This window comes from Myotis yumanensis, unplaced genomic scaffold, assembly GCF_028538775.1.
Source record: "Myotis yumanensis isolate MYYU_CA2020_CCGP unplaced genomic scaffold, mMyoYum1.0.hap1 SCAF_21, whole genome shotgun sequence".
Taxonomy (NCBI): domain Eukaryota; kingdom Metazoa; phylum Chordata; class Mammalia; order Chiroptera; family Vespertilionidae; genus Myotis; species Myotis yumanensis.
This window is the reverse complement of record NW_027223772.1, coordinates 12,744,927-12,768,385: the sequence shown is the minus strand read 5'-3', so window position 1 is coordinate 12,768,385 and position 23,459 is coordinate 12,744,927. Positions and strand designations below refer to the sequence as shown.

Here is a 23,459-nt window from a genome sequence, read left to right as displayed (position 1 = left end):
CACTCACATTGTATCAAAGTGGCAGAGACTGAGGAGGGCCAAACATATTCTCTTAGTTGCTGGAACTCTCCTGCCACCAGGAGTGCTAACCCAGTCTCTGGTGTGCTAGCCCGGGTGGTACTATCAGCTTCATCTCCTGGCCTTTTTCTATGGCAGTGATGCCACCAAGTAAAGCGATGATAAGCCAGTCAAAGAAATACCTGTTTTCCAATTAATGGTAAAGAACAAACAAACAAAATCACATAATGTTCCCTCACGTAATATTAATAGAAGATAGGGAATAGAAAATCTACTCAGGGAATCAACTGACATTGTCTACATAATCTACCAGATCACACTTGCAGAAAGCAACATGCCCAGTGTTGAGAGAAATTTTTAGTGGTTCAGGTTTTAAAAATGAGAAATTCATTTCCTTTCTTCTCTGTGCTGACCAAACCATGTAGCCTGAAATTAGGACAGATTGAACAAATATTTTCTTGGCTAAGACTATACTATATTGTCCCCCCCCTCCAAAAAAGCGAGTTCTTTTCAATACTGATGCAGTGCTTCTGACATGAAAGTAGCCCTGATTTCATTCTAATTCTACAACCTCCTATCCAAGCAGGGCAAAAATCAACTATTTTGCAATGCTGCAGTATCAGCAAGCATCGTGGGACTGGGAAAAGATCCTATACCGGATACTCAGGCTACATGCATACAAGAGAGCTAAGACTTGCTTAATAATTACTCAGTGCAAAATGAACCATTAATATGGCATAAAATGAAGGCCAAACGACTATGTAAGAATCAACATCCACCACACACGCAAAGAATCCTTGAGAAATCTTATGGTCCTAAAAAACAGGGCCAGACCAATGGTCAGATATCCCAGGCAGGCCAACATCGAACAGCATCAAACTGAGGGGAGCCAAAGAAGAAGCACATAGACCAGTGGTTCTCAACCTTGGCTGCGCATTAGAATCACCTGAGAATCTTTTTAAAATCCTGATTTCTGGGCCTCATCCTCAGGAAATTCTGTTTCTTTGTTACTAATGTTGTGGCCCCACCCCATAACAAAGAAACAGAAATTCCGAAGGATGAGGCCCAGAAATCAGGATTTTAAAAAGATTGCCAGGTGATTCTAATGAGTAGCCAAGGTTGAGAACTAACAGAGTGTTGCTCAGAAAAGTTAACCAGTCCAGACCAGGTTCAGCTACTGCCTTCTATTGTTACACAGACTCACAGATGTACGCATAACTCAGAGACCAGTCACAAACATTTATTAGTGTTATCCACAGAATTCAAGCTATTCTTCCATCTTTAAAATGTCCACAGTGATTCTGTGGACAAATATTTTCTATAAAACTTAATATAATAAAGCAAGTTTTAGTACATCAGTTCTAGGAGAAGATTTTACTCATTTCTGAAACTGACACATTTTCTTAGAAAAAAATTATCTGTTGCAAACTCAATGTGTTAGAAATGTCACAACAAAATACAAGGTTTTAGTCTAATCTTAATTGTTTGATGTTTAATAAAGTTCACTGGGAAGTAAAGGCCTTTGTGTTTTTCCCTGAGAATTCTCTCATTTTTAATGAGGTTGTCTGATCATTCAGGATCATTGGTAGAAGTTGCCTTCCTCATGTGAGTTGTATAATATACAATGACAGGTTGAATTATGATAGATCTTCTGACATTTATTATATTTACAGAGTTTGTGAACCCTCAAAGGAAAAGAAGACACCTATTAAGAAGGGATTCTGGTGGCTACTTTGGCTCAAACAAACAAACAAACAAAAAAAGCAGAGCCAGCAGCCATTTCTGCACAGGGGACATTTATGCAAACTGCTCAGCACTAAACTGCCATTGGCTGAGCCAGCCCTTATGATGATTTCCTGGAATCCTATTTCTACCAATTGGATTGAGGCTTTCTCCATTCAATCAGAGCAGCTCTATTCTGACCAATCAGGACCAGTGCCTTTGGACCAAACTGTGAGGATTTGGATGCCTCATGTGCAAGAGGACAGACCAATCAGGGACCAGAGGCAGGGACTTCTGTCCATTTAAGCCAGCTTCCCTCTGGCTTGGGGAGCAAACTTTCCACTGAAGACTGTTTTTCCCCAGCTACAGTAGAAACATGGAAGATGCCTCGTTGGAGCAGACCAGAGCTGCCTGGCCAAAGACAGTCCTGGCCCAAGGGTGACCTAGCCCCTGCTGTTTTCATGGCTGCACTGCATCACAACTGAGCTATTCCTCAGCTGTGCTATTTTCACAGCCATGCTATAGCACTGAGTCAAGTTTCCTTCCTCACTGCACCCCAAATCAGGGATTCCTGTTGGTGCTGAATTGGCACCAACGACCCAGGGTTAACAGGTTTAACTTCATTCTAACAGAGTTGGCTAAATTATATGCATTTAACCAATACACCAAATCTTAAGAGCTCAACACAGTACAAATGTAATTCCTGTTTAAAGGGAAAAAAAAACCGCGAAGACTTTTTAGTGGAAAATTGTTTCATCACTACCTTGTGCTCTATACTCAATATACAACACACAAGTCTGCCTTGCAAATTTCTCCATTCCAGTATGAATAACACGGAAGAGGAAGAATGCAATTTTTAAAGGCTAAACTTAGCTGATATGTAATAGCATAATAACCCATGGCCAGCCCCACCTGGATGAAAGGCAGATTGGGAAATTTAGACATGCTTGTGCCTATTAGAAGAGGAAATAGTTAAAGGAAACAATTTGCAGTCTGTGTGACATGACCTTCTCCCCTGTGTGTTTTAATAATCAGTTTCTTCAGAACTTTCCAAATTCATTACATGGAAGGTTTTTCTCTCTGGTGTGCTTTCTGTTATAATGTACTCGAAGAACTGCCTTACGAGCGAAAGTTTTCCCACATTCATTACATTCATGTGGTTTCTCCCCTGTGTGAATTCTCTGGTGCTCTCTGAGAGTTGAACTGTGGGCAAAAGCTGTCCCACATTCATTACACTCATAGGGTTTCTCCCCTGTGTGAATTCTCTGATGTGATCTTAGACCGGAAATACGGGCAAAAAACTTCCCACATTCACTGCATTCATACGGTTTCTCACCTGTGTGAATTCTCCGATGGGTACTGAGGTTTGTCTTACGGGAAAAAGTTTTCCCACATGCATTACATTCATAGGGTTTCTCCCCTGTGTGAATTCTCTGATGTGCACTGAGGTGTATCTTCCTGGAAAAAGTTTTCCCACATGCATTACATTTATAGGGTTTCTCCCCTGTGTGAATTCTCTGATGTGTACTGAGATGTGATGTCTTGGAGAAAGTTTTCCCACATGCATTACATTCGTATGGCTTCTCCCCAGTGTGAATTCTTTGATGTACTCGGAGGGCTGAATTATGAGTGAAACTTTTCCCACATGCATTACATTCATACAGTTTCTCACCTGTGTGAATTCTCTGATGTGTTCTAAGGGTTGAATTATGAGCAAAAGACCTCCCACAATCACTACATTCATACAGTTTTGCACCTGTGTGAATTCTCTGATGAGTACCGAGGTGTGTCCTCTGGGGAAAAGTTTTCCCACATGCATTACATTCATAGGGTTTCTCCCCTGTATGAATTCTCTGATGTGCACTGAGGTGTGTCTTGTTAGAGAAAGTTCTCCCACATGCAATACATTCATGGGGCTTTTTGCCTGTGTGAGTTCTCTTATGTGCTCCGAGATGTGATGTCTTAGAGAAAGTTTTCCCACATTCAATACATTCATTTGGTTTCTCCCCTGTATGAATTCTCTGATGTACACTGAGGCGTGTCTTGTTAGAGAAAGTTCTCCCACATTCAATACATTCATTTGGTTTCTCCTCTGTGTGAATTCTCTGATGTTCTTTGAGCTGTGCCATCCTGGAGAATGATTTCCCATATTCATTACTTTGATAGAGTTCCACCTCTGTGTGTGTTCTCTGATGTACTAAGAGGGCGCACTTCTTGTAAGATTCCCCACATTCATTGTTATCAGGTTTCTCTTTTGTGTGAACTGTCAGATGTTCACTGAGGTTTGACATCTGACAGGAAGTTTTCCCACATTCATTATATTCATAGAGACAGGCCCCCATATGAGTTCCAGGATAATGACTAGTGTGTGAATTTGAACAGAAGAATTTCCCACACTCCGCACATTCACAAGTCTTCTCCTCTGAGTGGGTCCTCTGTTGCTGAATGAAGTGTGCTTTCTGGTAAAAGAACTTCCTGCATTCGTTACTTTCAAATGCCTTCTCTCCTATGTCATTTTCCTGATGTACACTGAAAAGTGAGTTTTGATGCAAGGATTCCCCACGTTTACCACATTGGTAGAATTTCTCTTCTGTCTGAGTGCTCTGATGTATTGTAAGGTCTAAGTCCTGGTAGGAGGCACTTGTACATCCATTAAAAACACAGACCTTATCTCCAGTTTGTGTCTTCTGATGTACCAGATGGGATGAGCTTTGGGTCAAGTTTTCTTTACATTTACTGCTTTCAAAAGCACCATGTCTTGTAACAGTTCTCTGAGGTTGAATGAGGAGTAAATTCCTGTTGAAATTATTTCCACTTTCATTACATTCATAGTGTGTCACAGTCATCTGAACTTCATCATATTCCACAATAGTGGCTTTGTCACAGGATCTCCCACAATCATTAAGATCAAAGCATTTCTCCTTTGAAACAGTTCTCCTGTGGTTAAATAGAGTTGTGTTATCTAAAATTATCTGCTTTTCTTTACTCCGTGGTTTATTATCAATGAATATTACTTGCCAAAGAGGTTTCTCTTGTTTTTCCTGGTTCTCCTCAATGTGGACATCAACTTTGTAATATCCTAAAATTAGAAACATTGAAAACATCTTATGAATCTTACATTTCTTATTATGAGGAGCTTATAATCATGTTTTTGTTATGCTTTGTATTGTTTCTAGTCTTGTTTTCAAAGATTAATAATTCATGCGCACAGACAGAAACACAAGACACACACTCTTTCTCTCTGCTCATCCAAGTTGTTTAAAAAAACAGAATTATTCCCAGTGCTAGCCAAAATGAAGCAGCCCCATTCTTCCAGGTCCTCCCTCTCGCAATTAAAAAATCCCTAAGGAAAAACCTCTCAGCAAAGTGGGAATAGAGGGATCATGCCTCAACATAATAAAAGCCATATGTGACAAACCTACAGCCAACATCATATTAAATGGGCTAAACTAAAATCATTTCCCCTAAGAACAGGAATGAGACAGGGATGTCTGCTTTCACCATTCTTGTTCAACATAGTACTAACATATAGCGATCAGACAAGAAGAAAAAACAAAAGGCATCCAAGTTGGAAAGGAGAAAGTAAAACTGTTATTATTCACAGATGATATGATATTGTACATAGAAAACCCTAAAGACTCCATCAAAAAAACAATTCTGAGGGGTGTGGGAAGAGACTGGACAGAAATCTTACACCTATGGATGAGGACAGTGGCGAGGGCTAAGTGGGAACCGGATGGAGGGGAGCTATGGGAGGAAAAAAGAGGGACATCTGTAATAATCTGAACAATAAAGATTTATTTAAAGAAAAACGACTAGATTTAATAAATGAATTTGAAAGTGTAGAGGGAAACAAAATTAATACCCGAATATCGATGGCATTTTTATATACCAACAATAAAATCTCAGAAAGAGAAACAAAAAACAATCCCAGTTATTATTGCAACAAAAAAAATTAAGATACTTAGGAATAAACTTAACCAAGGAGGTAAAACACCTGTACTTGGAAAACTACGGGATGCCGATAAAGAGCTAGAGGAAGATATACACAAGCAGAATATACTGTGTTCATGGATTGGTAGAATCAACATTCTTAAAAATGTCCATACTGCCCAAAGCACTCTATAAACTCAATGCAACCCGAATTAAAATACCAACAGCATAGTTCACAGATCTAGAACAAACAATCCAAAAATTCATAGGGAAAAAAAAGACCCCAAATAGCCGCAGCAATCCTGAGAAAGAACAAAGTTGAAGGAATCACAATACCAGGTATCAAGTTATACTACAAAGCCACTCTACTCAAAATAGTCTAGAACTGGCACAAGAACAGGCATATAGGTCAATGGAATGGAACAGAGAACCCAGAAATTGACCCAAGCCATTATGCTCAATTACTATTTAACAAAGGAGGCAAGAGCATACAATTGAGTCAAGAGAGTCTCTTCAATAAATGGTGTTGGGAAAATTGGACAGGGACATGAAAAAAAAATGAAACTAAACCTCAAACTTACACCATACACAAAAATAAACTCAAAATTAATAAAAGACTTAAGTATAAGACATGAAACCATAAAAATCCTAGAAGAAACCAAAGGCAGCAAAGTCACAGGCATCTCTCATAGTAATGTTTACCGATTCATCTCCAAGAGCAAAGGAAACTAAGGAGAAAATAAACAAATGAAACACTATCAAAATAAAAAGCTTCTGCACATCAAAAGAAACCATCAACAAAATGACAAGAGAGCTCACTGCATGGGAGAACATTTTTGCCAATGATACATCTGATAAGGAGTTAATTTCCAAAATATACAGGGAACTCATACAACTTAACAAAAGGAAGACAATCCAATTAAAAAATGGGCAGAGAACCTAAATAGACACTGATCCAAAGTGGACACATAGAAGGCCAAGAGACATATGAAAAAAATGCTCTAAGTCACTAATCATCTGAGAGATGCAAATCAAAACCACAATGAGGTATCACCTCACACATGTCATAATGGCTATCACCAACAAATCAACAAAGGACAAGTGCTGGTGAGGATGTGGAGAAAAGGAAACCCTAGTGCACTGCTGGTAGGAATGCAGACTGGTGCAGCCACTGTGGAAAACAGTATGGCATTTCCTCAAAACATTAAAAATGGAACTCCCATTTGACCCACTTCCAGGAGTATATCCTAAGAAGCCTGAAACACCAATTTGAAAGAATGTACTAGTATGCACCCCTATGTACACAGCAATGCAATTTACAATAGCTAAGATTTAGAAACAGCCCAAGTGCCCATCAGTAGACGAGTGGATAAAAAAGCTGTGGTACATCTACACAATGGAATACTACAAAACTGTAAAAAAGAAAGAACTTTTACCATTTGCAACAGCATAGATGGATCTGGATAGTATTATGAAAAGTGAAATAAGCCAGTCAGAGAAAGATATGTATCACATGATTTCTCTCATATGTGGAATCTAATGGATAAAATGATAAATTCAGAGTCATAGAAGCATGAAACAGACTGATGAATTTCAGAGGGAAGGCGGGGGTGAGGCAGATGGGAGGGGAGTGATTAACCAGGAACTTATATGCATATATGCATAGCCCATGGACAGACAATAGAGTAGTGAAGGCCTGGGAGGGGTGGGCAATAGGAACAAAGCTGTTGGTTCAGGGCACTGGTGGTCAACTCATAACAGGCAGGAGAAAACAAAACAGAAGTACAGAAAAAAGGGGGAGCAGGCATACATGGTAGGCCCAATATTACAAGTAGGAGAAATGAGAAGCAACACTTGTACAAAGTATATCCTCCAAACCCAAAGACTAAAATGCAGCAGAATTTCACATTATTATCAAATGTACACATGACTGTTCATCAAGACAGACCACATTATGGGCTATAAGACAAATATTTAAAAATTATATAAAATACAATCTCAACCCACTGAAAAATTATACTAGAAATTAGTAACATAAGGTTATCTTGAAAAATAAAAAAATGTATTTGTACATTAATATATTTCTGATTAAATCATGGGTCACAAAGCATATCTCACAGAAAATTAAGATATTTTAAAGTGAATGAAAACAAAAACGGTTCAAAACATAGAAATTTGTGGGATGCAGCTAAAGTAGCACTGCGATAAATCATAGCTTGAAATGTTTTGTATTAGCAAAAAAAATCTCCAACCAGTTACCTAAGCTTCCACTTTAAGAAACTACACAAAGAGCACCGGATGGATGGCTCAGTGGGTTGGAGTGTCATTCCCTATGCCAAATAGTTGCAGTTTCAATTCCCATTCAGAACACATATCTAGATTGCAGGTTTAGTCCCTCATCGGGGCATGTAAGGGAGGCAACCAATCAATGTTTCTCTCTCTCTCTCTCTCTCTCTCTGTCTGTCTCTCTAATCACTCTCTAAAATCAATGAACATATCTTTGGATAAGGATAAAAAAAAAACTGCACAAAGAAAAGTTAAATCTAAAGAAAGAAGAAAATAATAAAGGTTAGCAAATACAATGAAACTGAAAACAATAGAGAAAAACCAAACCAAAGCCTATTTCTTTGAAAATAAATTTTTTACATGATAAAAATGAACCAAGAACTGCTTCAATTTCTTCCATAGTTATTGGCCTATTGAGATTTTTAGATTCTTCCTGATTGAGTTTTGGAATGTTGTATTTTTCTAGGAATATGTCCATTTCCTCCAGGTTGTCTAGTTTGTTGGAGTAGAGTTGTCCATAGTATTTTTTAACAATCATTTGTATTTCTGTGGGGTCTGTTGTTATTTAGCTTCTATCATTTCTGATTTTGTTTATTTGGGTCCTCTCTCTTTGTTCTTGGTGAGCCTGGCTAGAGGTTCATCAATCTTGTTTATCCTTTCAAAGAACTAGCTCTTGGTTTCATTGATTTTATGTATTTTTTTTTTTTTTTTGGTCTCTATGTCATTTATTTCTGCTCTAATCTTTATTATCTCCTTCCTTCTGCTCACTCTGGGCTTTTCTTGTTGCTCTCTTTCTAGATGGAATACTATGCTGCTCTAAAAAAGAAGGCATTCTTACCATTTGCAACAGCATGGATGGAACTGGAGAGCATTATGCTAAGTGAAATAAGCCAGTCAATGAAGGAAAAATACCACATGATCTCACTCATGTATGGATAATAAAGACCATTATAAACTTATGAACAAAAATAGATATAGAGGCAGAGCAGCCTCGAACAGACTGTCAAACTACAGCGGGAAGGCCAGGGAGGATTGGGGGGGCCTGAGGGGAGGGTAAGAGATCAACCGAAGGACTTGTATGCATGCATATAAGCATAACCAATGGACATAAGACACTGGGGGGTAGGGGAGGCCAGGGGATTGTCAAGGGCGGGGAAAAAAGGAGACATATGTAATACTCTTTGTAATACTTTAAGCAATAAAACAATTTAAAAAAAAAAAACGAACCAAGGAATAACAAGGAGACACGACATCAATATCAGAAATAAATACAAGGGGGGGATATAACTACAGATACAACAAACATTAAAGAGATAATAAAAGAATATTGAGAGAAACTCAATGCCCATAAATTTAACAATTTATATGAAAGAACAAATTTCGTAAAAACAAAAAACTTCCAAACTCACTCATGAAGAAAGAAAAGTCCCAAATAGATCTAGTTAAGAAATTGAATATGGGGTAAAAAAAAAAAAAAAAAATACTTAGTTAAAAAAAAAACAAAAAACAGCTCCAGGACCAAATGGTGTTTACCACTGAATTTTACCAAACATTTAAAGAAGAAATGTCTTCTACATAATCTCTTCATGAAATTACAATATGTGGATTTCCTGAATCATTTTGAGGCCTGTGTCCTCATAGCAAAACCAAAGGTAATTCAAGAAAAGAAACCTACAGACCAATATCCCTCATGACAATAAATATAAAATACTAAAAACTAGTAGCTAGCCCTGGCTGGGTTGGCTCGTGGTTAGAGTGTAGGCCTGCGGAATGAAGGTTCACAGGTTCGATTCCACTCAAGGGCAAGTACCTCCATTGCAGTTTGGTTCCTGGCCCCAGTCGGGGAATGTGCAAGAGACAACCAATCGATGTCTCTCTCTCACAAAGATGTTTCTCTATCTCCATCTCTCCCTTCCATTCTCTCTAAAAAAAAAAAAAAAAAAAAAAAAAAAACAATGGAAAAATATTCTTGGGTGAGGATTAGCAAAAAAATAAAGTAGCTAAAGGAACCCAACTATATATAAAAATAATTAATCAGGATCAAGTGGGATTCATCTCAAGAATGCAAAGTTGCCAATAGTAAAAAATCAGTCAATGTAATTCATCACATTAACTGGCTAAAATATTAATATTAATATCACACAACCACATCAATTAAGATAAAATAGTTCATTAAATTAAAAATTCAACCATTAACCTAATAAAAGGAATCTATAAAAAGCCTATAGCTAACATCATACTTAATAGAGACTGAATGCTTTAACACTAAGATTGGAAAAAATAAAAAGGTGTTTACTCTCAAAAGCAGAAAAAGGTGTTGAGTAGAAAGTGTTCACTTCTACTATTCCATTGCCATGCAATAAAGCAAGAACAAAAATGAAAGATACAAAGTCTACAAAGAAAAATCACAAAAAAATTCTTTTAGAAAACTCCATAAACTTAAGTGTTTTCAGCAAAGTCAAAATACAGCTAATATATAAAAGCCAATAATATACAAATAATGATCAACTGGAACCTGAAATTAGATATACAAGATAATTTACCATAGTGCACACAAACACACACACACACCCAAAAAACAAAAACCAACCCCCAAAACTGGTATCTGTATGCTGAAAACTACTGATAAAAGAAAGCCTAAATAAATGGAGAGGTAAATGTTATTTATGGATTAGAATACAATATATTATTAACATGTTGATTGTCTTTAATTTGATCTATAAATTTAATGCAATCCAAGCTGAAATAAGCCAGCGTGCTTTTTTATAAATATCGAAAAGCTCATTTTAAAATTCATATAAAAAGTTGATGAACTCACACTACTCGATTTCAAAAATAAACTACTGTAGTAACATTAGTAGATGAATAAAAGATAATGACACCACAAAAATATACAATCTTAGGCATACAAAGCATGTATACAAATATATATGCAAATATGCACTCATCTGTTTTTCTAAGATCATGCAAGTACTATTCAATGACAATTTTTTCAACATACAGTGCTAAAATAACTGAACACCTTTTTCAAAAATTATACCTCACACTTTCTATAAAAATGAACACTAAATGGATCACAAAATGCAAAATGTTGAATTTAAAATTTTCTAGAAAAAAAAAATCACAGGAATAAATCTGAGTTCCAATGTTTCTAGACAGGACAACAAAAGCATGATCCTTACAAAAAATTCAAGAACGGACTTTATCAAAGTCATTGTTTAGTCTTAGCCAGCCTCCTCTGAAACCATGCCAACAGAAGAACGGGGTGAGTGCCAGTACAGCCAAGTGGGGAAAGGAGTCCAGGTAAGCCACTAAACCTTTGGTGATACCCCTGGGAGGTGGAGGACAAAGCTGCCACATTAACACTGGGCAGGGGTGAGAGACCTGGCTCCCACAAGCCTTCTGTAATAGTAACCACCCGGTTATTTTCTCAGGTGCCAATGTCCCTTATTTAAGGACCAGAGGCCCAGTGCAGGACATTTGTGCACTAAGGGGGGGTGGGATGTCCCTCAGCCCAACCTGTGCCCTCTCGCAGTCCGGGACCCCTCAGGGGCTGTTAGCCTCCCTGGGAGCGAGCCTAAGCCAGCAGTTGGACATCCCCCGAGGGGTCCTTAGCGCTGTTGCCACCGCCGCTGCACTCACGTGCCGTGAGCCTGGCTTCTGGCTGAGCAGCACTCCCCGTGGGAGCACACTGACCACTAGGGAGCAGCTCCTGCATTGAGCATCTGTCTGCCCCCTGGTGGTCAGTGCACGTCATAGTGACCTGTCATTCCACTGGTAGGTCAATTTGCATATTAGGATTTTATTTAAGGATATCTTTTTTCGCCAATCAGTATGATCCAATCATTTACATTTAGTGACTGGGAAACATGTTTGAAATTTTGTCAACCTTTATGTTACACTACCTACTTAAATGGCTTCACAACAAAAACTTTCAGTGAAAACATTTACTTAAGATGATTTTACTTTTTGCTTGAGAAACTATACTGAAACTATGACTTCTGAAATTCCTGGAATTTTTTATTAGTTTACACAAAGGCCAATAAGCACATGAAAAGTTGGTTGGCATCATTAGTGATCAGAGAAACTATTATATACTAACTAGACGCCTAGTGCACGATATTCATGCACTCAGGGGAGAGGGTCCCCTCAGCCCAGCTTACGCCTTTACCAGTCTGGGAGCCATCAGTCGGACATTCTTAGCGCTGCTGCGGAGGCAGGAGAGGCTCCTTCCACTACCACTGCGCTTGCCAGCCGTCACCCTGGCTTGTGGCTGAGCGGGGTACCCCCAGTGGGAATGCACTGACCACCAGGGGGCAGCTCCTGCACTAAGCATCTACCCCCTGGTGGTCAGTGCGTGCATAGCGACTGAACATTCACCATTTGGTTGATTTGCATATTACCCTTTTATTATATAGGACTAGAGGCCTGGTGCACAAAAATTTGTGCACTTGGTGGGGAGGGGGGTCCCCCAGCCTGGCCTGTGCCCTCTCGCAGTCTGGGACCCCTCAGGAGATAACGACCTGCTGGCTTAGGCCTGCTCCCGGGTGGCAGAGGGCAGGCCCAATCCCTAGGTGCAGCCCCTGGTCGGGCTCAGAGCAGAGCCGATTGGGGAGTTGGGGCGCCGCCCCCTGTCATGCACAGAGCAGGGCGGATCGGGAGGTTGCAATGCCACCCTCAGTCACGCTCAGGGTAGGGCCGATTGGGGGGTTGGGGCACCGCCCCCTGTCACACTCAAGGCAGGGTCGATGGGGAGCTTGCGGCGCCACCCCGTCACACACAGAGCAGGGCCAATCAGGGGGTTGGGGCGCTGCACCCTGTCACACTCAGGGCAGGGCCAATGCGGAGGTTATGGCTCTACCCTGTCACACACAGAGCAGGACCCGTGGGGGGTGGGGGTGGGGGGGCTTGGGGCGCTGCACCCTGTCACACACAGAGCCGCAGGGTGATCAGGGGATTGGGGAGCTCCCCCCTATCAGGCACAGAGCATGGCTGATCAGGGGGTTGGGGCGCTGCCCCCCTGTCACTCACAGAGCAGGGCCCATCAGGGGGGTTGGGGCTCCGTACCCTGTCACACACAGAGCAGGGTCGATCAGGGGGTTGGGGAGCTCCCCCCTGTCACACACAGAGCAGGGCCCATCAGGGGGTTGAGGAGCTCCCCCCTGTCATGCACAGAGCAGGGCCGATCGGGGAGTTGGGGCACTGCCCCCTGTCACACACAGAGCAGGGCAGATCAGGGGGTTGGGGCGCTGCACCTTGTCACACTCAGGGCAGGGCCAATGGGGAGGTTATGGCTCTACCCTGTCACACACAGAGCAGGACCCGTGGGGGTGGGGGGGTTTGGGGCACTGCACCCTGTCACACACAGAGCCACAGGGCGATCAGGGGATTGGGGAGCTCCCCCTATCAGGCACAGAGCAGGGCTGATCAGGGGGTTGGGGCGCCTTCCCCTGTCACGAACAGAGCAGGGCGGATAGGGAGGTTGTGGCCCCGCCCCCTGTCACACACAGAGCCGCAGGGCGATCAGGGGGTTTGGGCGCTGCCCCATCATGCTGATCCCGGTGCCGGGAGCCTCGCTGCTCCGCTGATCCCGGTGCCGGGAGGCATATTACCCTTTTACTATATAGGATAGAGGCCTGGTGCACGGGTGGGGGCCGGCTGGTTTGCCCTGAAGGGTGTCCTGGATCAGGGTGGGGGTCCCCACTGGGGTGCCTGGCCAGCCTGGATGAGGGGATGATGGCTGTTTGCAGCTGGTCACACACCTTTCAGGGTGGGGGTCCCCACTGGGGTGCCTGGCCAGTCTGGGTGAGGAGCTGAGGGCCGTTTTCCGGCTGGCGGGTGACTGAAGCTCCCAACCGCTCCTTTTTTTCTTTTTTTTTTTTTTTATTCTGGGCCGCCTTTAGTTCTGAGGCCTCGCTGCTAAAAACATTGACACAATGTTGCAGTCCGGCTGGCTGAAGCCCGGCTGACTGAAAGCCGGTTTCTGGGGTTTTGTTTAGCTTCTATATTTGCAACATAGTTGCTTAGAGTTGCAGCTGAGAGGCCGGCAAGTCAGGCGGGGAACGTTGGAGTTCGCCATCACTGGAGCAAGCAAGCCTCCCTGTTCGCTTCAGTGCATGGCTGCCGGCCTCCATCTTGGCTGACAGTTAATTTGCATAAGGATATGCTGATTAGCCAATGGGAAGGGTAGCGGAGTGACACCAATTTGCATGTTTCTCTTTTATTAATGTAGATTGCATCCCCCTTCCCAATTCACAGTTGGAAGCCTTAACTCCCAATCCTATATAATAAAAGGGCTCCTGGACTGTGAGAGGGCGCAGGACAGGCTGAGGGACTCCCCACCCCACCCCCTAAGTGCATGAATTTCGTGCACTGGGCCTCTAGTGTAACTATATTTAGAGATAAAACCTGTAGAGAGGTAATTAAGATTAAATGAAGTCATAAAGGTGGGGCCCTAATTCTATAGAACTGGTGTCCTAACATAAACAGAAAGAGCCATCAGAGCTCGTTCTCTCCAGGGGTGCAGAGGAAAAGCCATGTGAGGATACATTGAGAAGGTGCTCACCTGCAAGCCAGGAAGAGAGGCCTCACCAGAAATATACCCTGCTGGCACCATGATGTTACACGTTCAGCCTCCAGAATTGGGAGAAATATGTTTCTATTATTTAAACCACCCAGGCTATGGTATTTTGTTATGCCAGCCCAGATGACTAATATAAAAATGCAAATCAAAACCTCGGTGAGATAGCATTTCACATTCACTTGGGTTGCTATAATCAAAAGTCAGGTAATAAGGGCTGGTGAAGATGTAGAGGACCCAGACCCTCAGGTGCTGTCATTAGGAATGTCAAATGGTGCAGCCACTTTGGAAAAGTCTGGCTGTTCCACAGAGTTACCCTATAACCCAGCAATTCCACTCCTATCTAGAACGCGAGATAAATAAAAGCATATGTCCAAGCAAACCTTGTAAATGAATGATTATATTAGCATTACTCAATAATAGCCAAAAGACAGCATCCTAAATGTCCACTGACTGATGAATGAGCAAACAAATGTGGTATATCCAATGAAATTTATTCTTTCCATAAAAAGAATGAAATTTTAATATAAGCTATAATATGAGCCTTGTAATGCAAAGTGAAAGAAACCAATCACAAAAGAACACATAATGTGTAATTCCATTTATATGAAATGTCCAGAATAGCCACATCCATAGAGACAAGTAGAGTAGTGGTTGCTAGGACGGCAGGCCAGAGGATAGAGAGGTAATAGCTAAATGGCATGGGGTTTCTCTCAGAGGTGACGAAAACTGACTGTGGTGTTTGCATATATCTATGAATATAGTAAAAGCTACTGAATTAATTGTACACTTTAAATGAATCAATTATGTGATATGCTAATTATATCTCAATAAAGCTATTTAAAAGCAAAAACAACTTTCTAAAGTGTTTCTCTTAAAGGGCTAACTACCCCAAGAGTTTCTTTTTGTCTGTGCTCACCTGGGTGCATCTGGCTTAGGAATTCTTCCTCTAAGGACCAGGGCTCTTCACCTTGCTCCAACTTTAAGATCACCGGGGGTTTGGTAATGCAATACCCTGTGAACAGAACAACTGAGGGTATATACAGAGCAACACCATGGCTTCTAAGTTTCTGAAAATAAAAGTACCTATTTGCAATTTTTAATGGGAAAATAATGACACAAACATTATTTCTATTTCTCTAAAAGTTTCAGTTACTTAGGCCTCTTAATCAAAAGCCTAAAGATTAATCTCTATAAAGAATCCATGTGTTTTGAAAATTTAAAAAGAGGAAATTTATTCTAGAGGCAGTCGCAGGGGAAGGGTTGCTTACCCATGGAGACGAGGTGGCTGTAGTTCTCCAGCATCACCTCTCTGTACAGGGTCCTCTGCCCAGGACCCAGGCACTGCCACTCATCCCTGGTGAGCTCCACAGCCACGTCTTCGAATGACACTGATCCCTGTAATAGCATTTCGTTCAAAAGTTCGGAATTACGTGACAAAGAAAATACCTTTGAGAACTATTATTTTCCTATTTACTCACAAGGCTCAAAAACAAATATCAAGGATGTCTAATTTTACCTTAATTTGTTTTTAACTATGGAGTTGTTCAATTGGCTTCTAATGTACCATAATTCATTTACATTTATGAATTATAGTTTTGCTTTCTTTTTGTTAATCTTCACCCAAGGATATTTTTCCACAGATTTTTTAGAGTGGAAGGGAGGGAAGGAGGAGGAGAGAGAAGAAGAAAGAGAGGGAGAGAAAGAGAAATGCCAATGTGAGAGAAACACATCAATTTGCTGCCTCTGCCATGCACCCCGACTAGGGCCGGGGATGGAACCTACAACTCAGGTATGTGCCCTTGACCAGGAATTGACCCATGACCCTATGGTGCACAGGCCAACACTCTAACCACTAAGCCAAACAAACCAGGCCAAATTACAGTGTTTTTAAACAAAACAAAACAAATCCAGTAAAAAGAGACCTCCTACAGCTCTTCTACATCCCAACTGATTATTCTGGGTATTCTAGAGAATTCTAGGATGTTCAATCCCTCCTTGGACATCACTACCATACATAATGGGAGTCAAGAAAGAGATGCATGTAAGATGTGGAGATATCATACATGATTGAGCTCATGAATAAATAAATGTAGCTATATATATAAAAGGCTAATATGCTAAGTGTCCTTCCCTCCGTCAGACCAGTCGCTATGATGCTCACGACCACCAAGGGGCAGACTCTCAACGCAGGAGCTGCTGAGCTGCAGTGACTTGGCAGTGGTGGCTCTCGGGTGATGCACCCAAAACCAGAGAGGAGGGAGCCCGATTCCTTGCGGGGCCTCGCGATTCCACCTTCAGCCGTGGGTTATGTTGTTACTGGGGCACTGTCGACCCCCAATCTGGTTTACTGCACACTTGCATTTGCATTCCACACTTTGTATGACAGCAACTTTGAAGAGTGCCCTCTTCCACTCCAGGACCCCTCGGGGGATGTTTGAGAGCTGGTTTCGGCCCGATCCCCGCAGGCCTGGCCAGGCCAAGGGACCCCCACCTGCCAGAGGGACCCTGTTCACTCTGCAGACGCTTTCCTTTCAATGTGCATGAATCTGTGCACCGGGTCACTAGTAAAGATATATAAATCTAGAGCTCATGAAGAGCAAAGAACAACCTACCAAGGAGGTGGAATCAGAGAGACCAGTATGAGAGAACACAATCTACACTGAAGTAACAGCAACTGCTATAAGGATAGGGAAGTAGTCACAGAGCAGAAGCAACAACCAATGTGGTAACTACTTTCTTATATCATTACCCAGTCTAGCAAAGAGCTGCTCCTTCAATGCTGGTGCCAAATACTGACTTGGGACACAAAAGGAAAAGATGTGCTATCAGTTCTAATGTGACAGATCCGTTCATGTTGCTACTGAAGAGTCTATGGAATGTAAAACTGGAACCGTCCCTTAAACTAGTATATGCATGATTTTAGAACACAGAAGGGAGGTTTAGGATGGAGACAAACATTAAGGAGTTACTAGCAATTTAGATGGTAACTGAAGTTATCAGAAGGAATCAGACAGCAACTTGAGCATGAAGGAAATGAGCAAAGTACCAAAAACATTTGAGAAATATTAAAGAGGCTAGCAGAGCCCTGGCAGGTATTTCTCAGAGGTTAGAGCATTGGCCTGTGCACCAAAGGGTCTTGAATTTAATTCCTGGTTAAGGACACGTACCTGGATTGCAGGTTCGATCCCTAGGTCCAGTCCGGGGTCTGATTGGGCTTCATGTGGGAGGCAACCAACCAACCAATGTGTCTCACATTGATGATTTTCTCTCTACCTCTATCTCTGTCTCTCCCTCCCTACCTCTCTTTTTCCCTTTCCCTCCCTTTTTCCTTTCCACTCTCTCTAATAATTAATGGAAAATATATCCTCAGGTGAGGATTAACAAATAATCTATACTAATAATAGAGGAATATGCAAATTGTCTCGGAAGCCATCACAGTGACAGTAACGTTCAGCAGGCTGCGTGGGGCAACCCGGCTGGCAGGAGGGTTAGTGAGGGATGACCAAATGACTTAACAGCAGGCTGCGTGGGGCGACCAGGCCAGCAGGGGGGTTAGTGAGGGACAACCAAACGACTGAACAGCAGGCTGTGCGGGGTGACCAGGCCAGTGGCGGGGGGGGGGGGGGGGGCGGGGGGATAAGTTGGGGGCGACCAGGCCAGCAGGGGGGTGCAGTTGGTGTTGACCAGGCAGGCAGGGGGGGCAGTTAGGGGAGATCAGGCAGGCAGGCAGGCAGGTGGGCAGTTAGGAGCCAGCAGTCCCAGATTGTGAGAGGGATGTCTGAGATTGGAGAGGGCTGGAGGAACACCCCCCCCCCCGCCCCCATGCACGAATTTCATGCACTGGGCCTCTAGTAATAAATAAAGACACTGACAGAAAAAGTATAGGCCACAAAGCCAGAGAACTTTTTGAAAAGTAATAACAGATGCATGAGAGAGCAGAGTTTTGGAAACAAAAAAAGGGAAAGTTTCCACAAGTCTTCCAAGGGGCTGGTGGTGAGAAGCAGAGAGTTGCTGTTCAAGGAGCATGTTTCACTTGTGAAAAACATTACGTTCTAGAGATATGCTGTACAACACTGTGCCTCTACTTAACACTGAATTGTACACAGAGAAATTTGTTGAGAGTGGATCTTGTCACAATTAAAAAGTAGAAAGAATGGGAAGGAGATTAAGAGATAAGAGGACAGACACAATCCAATTACATGTTCATTCATGTCTTCATTACCGAGTGAATACCTGCTCTGTGTGAAGCTCAGAACTAGTAGCTGGGAACTAAAACAAATGAAAACAAGAACAGGAACACTTCTCATTAGATTTATTGTGATCTAAACAAATAAAAAAAATTTAACTATATTTTCCAAAACTAAAATATTAGTGAGAAAAATGGAATTTTTTCATTTTAGCTAATCTTTAATATCTGGCTTAATAAACATCGGCTGGATTTTTTTTTTAATTAAGCTAACAAGTAGTTTAGGTAAAAATGTTGAAGCAGGCATCCCAGAAAATTATCTCCTCCACTAAAGCAATGAAAAAACTGGCAGAAATTATAGAAGTTAGCAAAGGCAATCTGTGGAAATATACAAGAAAAACGGCTGACTCACAGTAAGAACAATATTGTGTCCTTTTAATTTAACCCTCTCTCTCCAACTCAGCAGTAGTTTGAGAACCAAAATTCTGCAACCTGGCAACTACAAGAGGGTTGGAGTTCCATCAAATCAAAACCTCATTCCCAGAAAACTGTCATCACTTGGTCAATTTGGAGGTTCCCTGAAAGACCCGGCTTACAAGGATGTCTTTATCTGAGCTAACTTGGAGCTTACATAGTGGGAATAGACTATCTTCAGACGCATCTGTCAAAACACTGAAAGGCAAAAATAAAACACTGAAAGGCATTTGTTTAACTTAGTGGCTACCTGAGGTGGTAATAACAGCAGGGGCAAACAATGACCAATCGAGAAGCTTAAAAGGAAATGCTGGGGAATGAAAGGTCAATAAAGATTCTGTACAGCTCCTATATATTCCTGGGGATCTGGAAAGCCACTTACATGCAGTTCGTATTTATGCAGAGTAATTTTGAGGATATTCAGTTGATTTATCAGAAAAATGCCTTAATTCAACCCCTGTGTTTCAGTTTCAGAAAATTAGTATTAACTGAGTTTACATATAACATTAAATCTTCTACTTTAATTGAAGAACAATTAGAGGTAATATTCTATATTATTTCAGGGTTATATTATTGGAAAGTTGTTAACAAATCGCCTACTTGAAAACAACAAAGATTATTTTTTATTTTCAATTGTCTTTATGGGGAATGAGTTTACTTTATCTCCTCACCAATGTCAGCCTTTAAGGAAGTATTGTCTGACATTCTGACACCAATATCAGAACCCTCAGAAATAAATTTCTGCATATATCCACATGCCAACTTTGTTCTGCTATTCATCTGTATTTCTGTATCTTCTCCGAATGCATCTGATCCATTTCTATTTTTCCATGTTAACACAGAGACACTTAAGCCCTTATAAAATCTACTGTAAAATAAATTGGTTATTAAAAACTGAACTCACCTGAGCTTCGTTCATTTTCTGCTGCTCTTGCAAGAAGGTAAAAAACGTGAAGGTCTAGCTGGGGAGAAGGGAAGAGAAATGGGGTCATGAGAAACCTGGTCTGCCTTACAATTCCTTTATTCATCTGCCTAAAAAATCTCCTAAAACCAGGTGGAGAAAAGGCTTCCCTATGGCAGAATGTCCCTTTGACATTATTTTTTTATTATTGACTTCAGAGAGGAAGGAAGAGGGAGAGACAGAAACATCAATGAGGAGAGAGAATCATTGACTGGCTGCCTCCTTCGTTCCCCCACTGGAAATTGAGCCCACAATCCAGCCATATGCCCAAACCAGGAATCAAACCATGGCCTCCTAGTTCATAGGTCAATGCTCAACCACTGAGCTACACCAGCTGGGCCCCTCTGATGGTCTTGAGGAGGAACAGCAGAAACCACACAGAGGTAGCACCACCTGAATATCTGCATCTCTGAGATGATCACGTGGGCTTAATCTTGCATTTTCACTAAGTAAACTGCATTTTGTCAATGAATTAACAATTTATGCTCCCTCCTAATTAAAACAAAAAATTTTAAAAACTAAATAAAACAGAGGATTCCTTAAATAAATTCAGGTACACCAGAGGTGAAACCCCCTACTTTCATTAAAACTAATGTCAAAAAACTACTCTGGCTGGATTATTAATCAAGTTCTTGTTGTCTTTACAGCTTGAGTTAGTTTCCCCAGAAAACTCTAAAATATGGTGGGACATTTTATGTAAGAAATAAATTCTTAAACTTTTTGCTCTCAATTAGTTACAGTTTCTACAAAGATCTTTAGAGAAGATGTTTACAGCACTGTTCTGTGTGAGTAAACAGTACTGTATTGCTGCTCTTTGGTTCTGCCCTGGGTGACTCTACAAAAATCATTCATTTCGGGACCAATATTTTTGGGTTTTCAAAAGTGGCCAATATAGAAAGCCCTTCTACGCTCATTCTGTTATCTCTACATTCAGGAAAGAGGGAGCATTTGCATAACTCTAGATGCCACGTGTGCTGATGGACAGGTCTGAGAGCAGCTCAGAATCTGGAGTGCGGGCAGAATAAAGGAAACCTAGTGTTCAGGATTTCATCAGCTCCGGCAGGTTACACCTTCCCTGGACATCTGTCCTCACCAGCCATCCACTGAAGTGCCTTTTCCTGTGCAGCCTGACAGTACCCCATCCCACTCAAAACAAGGCTCCCACCTCCTGCAAACTGGTCCACAGCTCCCACTGTCACAGTCTGTGATGGCATTTGGATGTGGCAACATCACCCAGTTTGACTCATGCTGTACAGGTATCAAGACCTGCTTCTAGTGGAGCAAATCAGCACCTGCGCCTTTCTAGAAACTTCTGCCTCTGCTCTGAAGCTCTGGTGAAGGGTCTGTCAGAATGGCTGTTCTTCCAAGTGGCAGCTCTTTCTGGAGCTCCCTCCTTCCTGACGTGAAAGAGTCACTTTGCTCCAGAGGAACTGGGACCTGAGCCTGAGAAACAAATGCACTTTATGTGAAACCTCCCTCTGACATTCTAAGCCTGACCCTTTTGGAATTCACTAAGAATGTACTACCCAGGTGTTGGGGGCCAGATGTAAGCTGGCAAGGTCCTTGCACCTGAAGGGGCTGGCAAGGCTGGGACCCTTACCCACACAGTTTTCCCAGACTTGTTTGGATGGCGATTATCAGTAGAATGAGAACAGCCTTTCATGGCTTACCAAGAAGTCTGTAACTATTTACTGAGATATGCTGTACTGAGAACTTGTCCTTCTGCTGTGTCACTCCCTTAGAGATTAAGAGGAACAAAGAATACATTCCTCTTGACAGACCTCCTATTCAGTGTGTTGTGTATAAATAAGATTGTATAGCTAATAAACTCACTTCAGTTCATCGAGAGAACTGGGGTCCTACCGATCCCGCTTTCCTGTCATTCTTTCTTTTCTCAATTCCCACCTCCCTGCCTCAGCCCGGCTCAACCTTGTCAGGCTGGCCCTGACACCAGGACTGGAGCCAGCAGCTGCATGCAGCCCCTGCACCTGAAATGTGGCTGCTCCACAGGACAGTCACATTTTGACTGTATTGAATTAAATCGGTATTGAATTCATTCACCTCCTTTCTTTTCACTGTGACTACTGAAATTTTTTAAATGATATTTTTATATTGTATTTGCATTATCTTTCTATTGGCCAGCACTGCATGTGATGGCCAGACTGGGCCTTTGAGGATGGAGGAGGCCTGGACAGTGCAGGAAGCTGCAAGAGCCTGTCTGACCCGGGGTTCTGGAGAAAACCCACGAATCCCAAGTATATTTACCAAATGGTGAGGTCCTGTCCCCGTTCACTTTACAATCACGTCTCTGGGAATCTGGGGACAGGCTACTCTTCTACGTGCTGCAAAGGTTGCAACTTCGGGTTTGGGGCGGGGAGGGTTCTTAGGAGAGCAAGAGACAGGGGGTAAAATCTGCATTTGCATCCTACCGCTCTGCACGGCCAGCTCGTGCCCTGGGGTATATCATTCCGCCCCCAGCAAAGTCCTCTCGCTTCTTAAAATGGCACGTCCATACCGACAAGCAGGCTTGTTGTCAGCGCTAAATGAAACAAAACAAGGGAACAAAGTGTCTTGGTAGCCATTTACACAGTGATCACACGGCATTTGGCAACGTATTTTGCAGATGACACCTTATTTCGTTCTCAGAATATCTGCATAAACTGTGAGTGGCCCCTTGTGCACTGTGAGCGTCCAGAGGGTGCACTCCCCTGGCGCCCCGGCAGTCCCCCGCTGGCCGCACAGGGCGTCTCCTCCCAGGAGGACTCGGTCCCACCTGCGCTGCGGGGGCCGGCGAGGAGGACCCGCAGGCACACGGGCCCGCCGGCGGAACCCCGGGACTGCCGGCTGCCGCGCCCCACACTTGAGCTTACCTGCCCGCGGGGGCTCGGGTTCTCACTCTGGTGCGCAGGCTCTGCCTCCGCACAGACCCCGGAAGGCGGCAGGGAGGAGGCGGGACTGGTGGGCACATGCGCAGAGTGACTGCTGAAGACCCTTTCCCAGAGGCCTGTTCGGTAGGCCCACGCAGTCAAGACTACATTTCCCATGAACCCTTGAGACCGAAGGAAGTAATTTTTGAAGCATTTCCGCTTCAGCAGCCCATTGGACCTGACCCCTGGAGACTTCCTGAATCCACTGAGATTTGGGGTTAGCGTCATTAGACTTTAGGACCTAACAACACTTTGCAGAGCGTGGTACTTGATGGGATCCGGGTTGGAAAGAAGAGCTGCAAGAGACAACAATGGAGAAAACACGAATATGAACCAGATATTAGAAATATTAAGGAAAATTACCATTAC

The 23,459-nt window shown here is 42.5% G+C and overlaps 1 protein-coding gene across 8 annotated transcripts; it reads right to left on the bottom strand.

Annotated features, from left to right (window-relative positions):
* Window positions 1-1,237: 1,237 nt before the first annotated feature.
* Window positions 1,238-23,123, bottom strand: LOC138998891 (zinc finger protein 658-like). Of its 8 annotated transcripts, none has more exons than XM_070400933.1 (8): window positions 23,034-23,123; window positions 22,593-22,702; window positions 21,456-21,606; window positions 20,107-20,164; window positions 18,776-18,811; window positions 15,811-15,937; window positions 15,459-15,554; window positions 1,238-4,819 (listed from the first exon to the last, which is right to left on the bottom strand). In XM_070400933.1, exons 4-8 carry the CDS (start codon window positions 20,119-20,121, stop codon window positions 2,781-2,783), a joined length of 2,313 nt encoding a protein of 770 aa, XP_070257034.1. In that variant the 5' UTR covers window positions 20,122-20,164; window positions 21,456-21,606; window positions 22,593-22,702; window positions 23,034-23,123; the 3' UTR covers window positions 1,238-2,780. The 8 variants fall into 8 exon arrangements, with proteins under 8 accessions (XP_070257034.1, XP_070257039.1, XP_070257033.1 ...); XM_070400938.1 differs by lacking the exon at window positions 21,456-21,606 and having other exon boundaries at window positions 1,238-4,677; window positions 4,759-4,819; XM_070400932.1 differs by lacking the exon at window positions 21,456-21,606 and having other exon boundaries at window positions 22,429-22,702.
* Between the last annotated feature and the right edge of the window lie 336 nt (window positions 23,124-23,459).

Excerpts from the sequence above, each read along its gene's own strand:
- LOC138998891 (XM_070400932.1), bottom strand. Across the intron at positions 15,938-18,775 it reads CTGAGCTTCACACAGAGCAG|GGATCAGTGTCATTCGAAGA; the intron begins GTATTCACTCGG and ends ATGCTATTACAG. Across the intron at positions 15,555-15,810 it reads CAGCCACCTCGTCTCCATGG|GGTATTGCATTACCAAACCC; the intron begins GTAAGCAACCCT and ends TTCTGTTCACAG.